This window comes from Camelina sativa, chromosome 11 (assembly GCF_000633955.1).
Source record: "Camelina sativa cultivar DH55 chromosome 11, Cs, whole genome shotgun sequence".
Lineage (NCBI taxonomy): Eukaryota > Viridiplantae > Streptophyta > Magnoliopsida > Brassicales > Brassicaceae > Camelina > Camelina sativa.
Window position 1 is genome coordinate 10,474,785 of NC_025695.1, and position 4,344 is coordinate 10,479,128.

The window sequence follows — 4,344 nt, forward strand, 5'->3', positions numbered from 1 at the left end:
ATGATTCAAATGAGTGTTTTTATACCTATCATCGCCCATTCTAGGAAGAGTTCTAGTTCCAGGAGCAGTAGAAGCCCTAACATGACCCACCATTGAAACCTGAAGAGCTTCTTCTTCATAAGCTCTTCTCTCCATCTCTTCTCTTATTGCTTTCTTCTTCACTTTCACCAACATAGCCACCACCAACATTCCCAGCAAAATCGCCCCTATCCCTGACCCAATCACACTCCCCACCGCCACTTTCCACCGGCTCAGCTTTCCTCCTCCGTTGCCACCATTCACCTCCGTCGATGACGTCACTACTCCACCACCACCACTGTCATGATCATCTATTCTAGCTTCTGTTTTCATCACCAGAGCGTAATGCCCTTGTCTTGTCCCTTTACACACATACGGCGAAACTTGCTCGCTAATCGTTGTGTTGCCGTTGCTTGTGAAACACGCACACAAGACTGATGAGTTCTTATTCAGCGTCGCCTGAGGGTTAGGGTCAATACTTGACTTGTTGCTCAAGAAATCGACCAAGATTGGGTTTTGGTCGGTACCCACAACGTTAACCTCGTAAGGGTTGGTGGCCACGCCGTCAGGGTTAGCATTGTAAGCTAACAAACCGAGAACCGGTGACACGAGCTGGTAATTTTCACCGGTTAAGTTATAACCAGTAGAGTAGATAGAAGACCAACTCGAACCAAGGTTTTGTCTAATTAGCATGACTCTCTCAGGGCATGGCTCCACCGTCACCCCCGAACCAATGTGAAACTCTCCTAGTTTTGCACCGTATCTTCTCAAACTCCCGCACCTTAACTTCACCGCGTCGATGTCTATACCAGAGAAATTAGAAGGGAGATGGATAGTCTGAGTGATGCCAGTGTTGAGATTTAGCTTAAAGTTTCTAATGGTGTAATCTCTGATCATGAGATCAAGGANAAGCCCTAACATGACCCACCATTGAAACCTGAAGAGCTTCTTCTTCATAAGCTCTTCTCTCCATCTCTTCTCTTATTGCTTTCTTCTTCACTTTCACCAACATAGCCACCACCAACATTCCCAGCAAAATCGCCCCTATCCCTGACCCAATCACACTCCCCACCGCCACTTTCCACCGGCTCAGCTTTCCTCCTCCGTTGCCACCATTCACCTCCGTCGATGACGTCACTACTCCACCACCACCACTGTCATGATCATCTCTTCTAGCTTCTGTTTTCATCACCAGAGCGTAATGCCCTTGTCTTGTCCCTTTACACACATACGGCGAAACTTGCTCGCTAATCGTTGTGTTGCCGTTGCTTGTGAAACACGCACACAAGACTGATGAGTTCTTATTCAGCGTCGCCTGAGGGTTAGGGTCAATACTTGACTTGTTGCTCAAGAAATCGACCAAGATTGGGTTTTGGTCGGTACCCACAACGTTAACCTCGTAAGGGTTGGTGGCCACGCCGTCAGGGTTAGCATTGTAAGCTAACAAACCGAGAACCGGTGACACGAGCTGGTAATTTTCACCGGTTAAGTTATAACCAGTAGAGTAGATAGAAGACCAACTCGAACCAAGGTTTTGTCTAATTAGCATGACTCTCTCAGGGCATGGCTCCACCGTCACCCCCGAACCAATGTGAAACTCTCCTAGTTTTGCACCGTATCTTCTCAAACTCCCGCACCTTAACTTCACCGCGTCGATGTCTATACCAGAGAAATTAGAAGGGAGATGGATAGTCTGAGTGATGCCAGTGTTGAGATTTAGCTTAAAGTTTCTAATGGTGTAATCTCTGATCATGAGATCAAGGAGATGTGTAGATTGAGACTCAGATTGGTGGAATGATAAGAGAAGTATGATGATGATTGGGATATTAAATGTATAAAGACAGAATGAATCCATGAGAGAGGAACAAGAGAATCTAAGGTTTTTCAGAGGAAATGAAGAAGAGGAAAGAAAAAGAAAAGTTTTGATTGTGTTTTTTTTTTTAACTTTGTGGGGATGTGTTTTGTGGACAGACATTATAAACACTTACACTTTGATTTGTCAGATTACTCTTTTTACCTTTATAGAAGACATGATAATTGTTAAATAAGCGCATATGACCGTTCTAACGTAGAGGTTTAAAATTCTAAAGGTCTAGTGGAGGAGAGAAATTGGATCAATGATGATAGAGGCATGGGAAGATGATGATCATGATTACACTTCTGTGTTAATTTAAAAAAAAAAAATTGTAATCTATTTTATACCACAAAAAAGAGACATTGGCGTGCTTATGTTTGTGTGACTCTATCCTCTTTTGTGTAATGTTACCTTTGTCTGTCCTTTCATTATATAAGTTCTTGACTTTTATGTTACACACCATTTGAAATTTTTGACAACCAAATTGACATTATGCATTTCTTATACTACTTGCTTTTAGTTCTAGACCATATAGAATTTATCGTTNTCTTTGGCCTAAGACACCAAGTGATTACATATAAAGCCTTTTGATTGTTTTACACTTTAACTTATATTTTATAATCTTTTGTTAACGTTTTTGGATGATTTTGTAGTGAAGCAACGAGTGAGTACGCGAAGTGTCTACGTTTGCTAGCGACAAAAGTCTTCAAGGCTCTCTCTATCGGTCTAGGTTTAGAGCCTGACCGTCTAGAGAAAGAAGTGGGTGGTTTAGAAGAGCTTCTTCTACAAATGAAGATAAACTACTACCCTAAATGCCCTCAGCCTGAGCTAGCACTTGGCNGGTTAAATCAACGTGAAGTTAAAAGAAATGGCGGTTAATTTTCATATGTTCGATATCCAAACTTTTATCGTTTAAATGTTTAGGATTTAGTTATTTTTTTCGGGTTAGGTAAGTTTGATATAAGTATATTAATGATTATATTTACCTACAAAAGGTTGATGGAAGAAGTACTCATATAATAAACATTTCTCTTATTGCTTACACAATACTTACAAATCAGAGAACATGTGAAGGAGAGAGAGCTAACATGGAAGATCTTACATATACATTAACTTCGAATCTTATTTTTTTGCTTCTGACAAAAACCCCATTCTTCTTTTTTTCCAGCTTCAATCTTGTTGGCAAAATCAAATATTACTATCTCAGATTTCCATGTGATTTTTAAAGAGAGTAACTAATCAGTATTTACTATATATGTATATGTGTACCTCATCACAGGGTTTAAGCTTGGCTTCCTTCTGGCAATGTGATCAACCTAGACCCCGCGTCATACACCATCGCGGTTCCACAGCTATAACCGATACAACAGAGATAATTAAAGATTCAGATAGGGTTTTATGTTGAAACTTTTGGAAACTAAAGCTTAAGTCAAAAATCTTACTTGGTGCATTTGACAGTGTTGATCTTTCCACCGCTAGAGATTGACAGAATTGTTCCAAAGAAGGAGACATTCTCCGTTCCACAATTCGGACACGGACCCTGTGAAACAAGAACATTCATGAAAAGGGCTCTTTGTAGCACTTCTTCTGCAATTTCAGTAATGGTTTTTTTTGTTTTTACCTTTAAGATCAAGAAGTCTTTGATGATCAGTTTAGTGATCGATAGAGCCAGATATACAATCACAGGCACAGCAGCGAACCACGTGAATATGAAACTGTATGGTTCCGAAAGCTCCATGATGTATGTGATCTCAAAACCTGTAATGTCGTCGAGGAAGAAAAATCTGCAAGTACCCCCCAATTGAAGAAAATCAGGTAAGCAAAGACAAGACCTGCGGTTTAACTGATTTGAAAGTGAATTCGGTATAGAGTACTCACAGTCCTAGAGCAACAACGGTTGCTGGAACATTCAACAAGAACATTTTGAAATAATCTACAGCGAGGTCACTATACACCTGTTTTGAGGAAGTTCACAAAGATTGTAAATCAAATCTCTATCCACAGTCTTAACTGCAAGAATGCATCTTAATGTCTTATGTTATATTTACCTTTTTACTACGGAGACTGCATCTTGGACCTTCGCACACAATATCACTACCATCCATCTAATGAAAAGCAGAAAGAATTATAAAACTGAATCTTAAAGTCATAGGAAGAAGACTTATATGTTGATTGAAGCATAAAAAGGGGAATGGAACCTTAAGTTNGAGAAGAGTCGAGGGCTTGTCAAACTGAACAACATCTTGCTACCCATTTTTTTTTTCCCCTGTGAGAGTAAAAAAAAGGAGCTCCCTTTTTCCTCTGTTTTTTTTGATTTTTCAGTAAGAAGGAATGGGAACCTGTGGTTGAAGATGTGTTTACTGTTGTGAGCTTCAAAATTTGTTCTGATTTTTGAGTTTTTTTTTTTTTTTTTTTTTTTTTTTTTTTTTTTTTTTTTTTTTTTTTTTTTTTTTTTTTTTTTTTTTTTTTTT

General features: G+C 39.4%; 2 protein-coding genes across 2 annotated transcripts in view; both read right to left on the reverse strand.

Annotated features, from left to right (window-relative positions):
* On the reverse strand, positions 10-1,981 carry LOC104727825 (the record flags this gene model as incomplete). The annotated part of the gene is made up of 2 exons (XM_010446895.2): positions 1,132-1,981; positions 10-299 (listed from the first exon to the last, which is right to left on the reverse strand). Coding segments are annotated over exons 1-2 (1,032 nt in total), but the record flags the coding sequence as incomplete, so codon positions are not given.
* The window catches only part of LOC104722746 (PGR5-like protein 1A, chloroplastic), a 3,306-nt gene continuing 1,831 nt past the window's right edge, over positions 2,870-4,344 (reverse strand). Inside the window, exons 6-10 of the mRNA XM_010440968.2 lie at positions 3,752-3,828; positions 3,495-3,657; positions 3,316-3,413; positions 3,143-3,225; positions 2,870-3,048 (exon numbers count right to left, since the gene is read on the reverse strand). Coding sequence (XP_010439270.1) covers positions 3,156-3,225; positions 3,316-3,413; positions 3,495-3,657; positions 3,752-3,828 — 408 coding nt within the window. The 3' untranslated portion in view covers positions 2,870-3,048; positions 3,143-3,155. The remainder of the gene's footprint in view (positions 3,049-3,142; positions 3,226-3,315; positions 3,414-3,494; positions 3,658-3,751; positions 3,829-4,344) is intronic.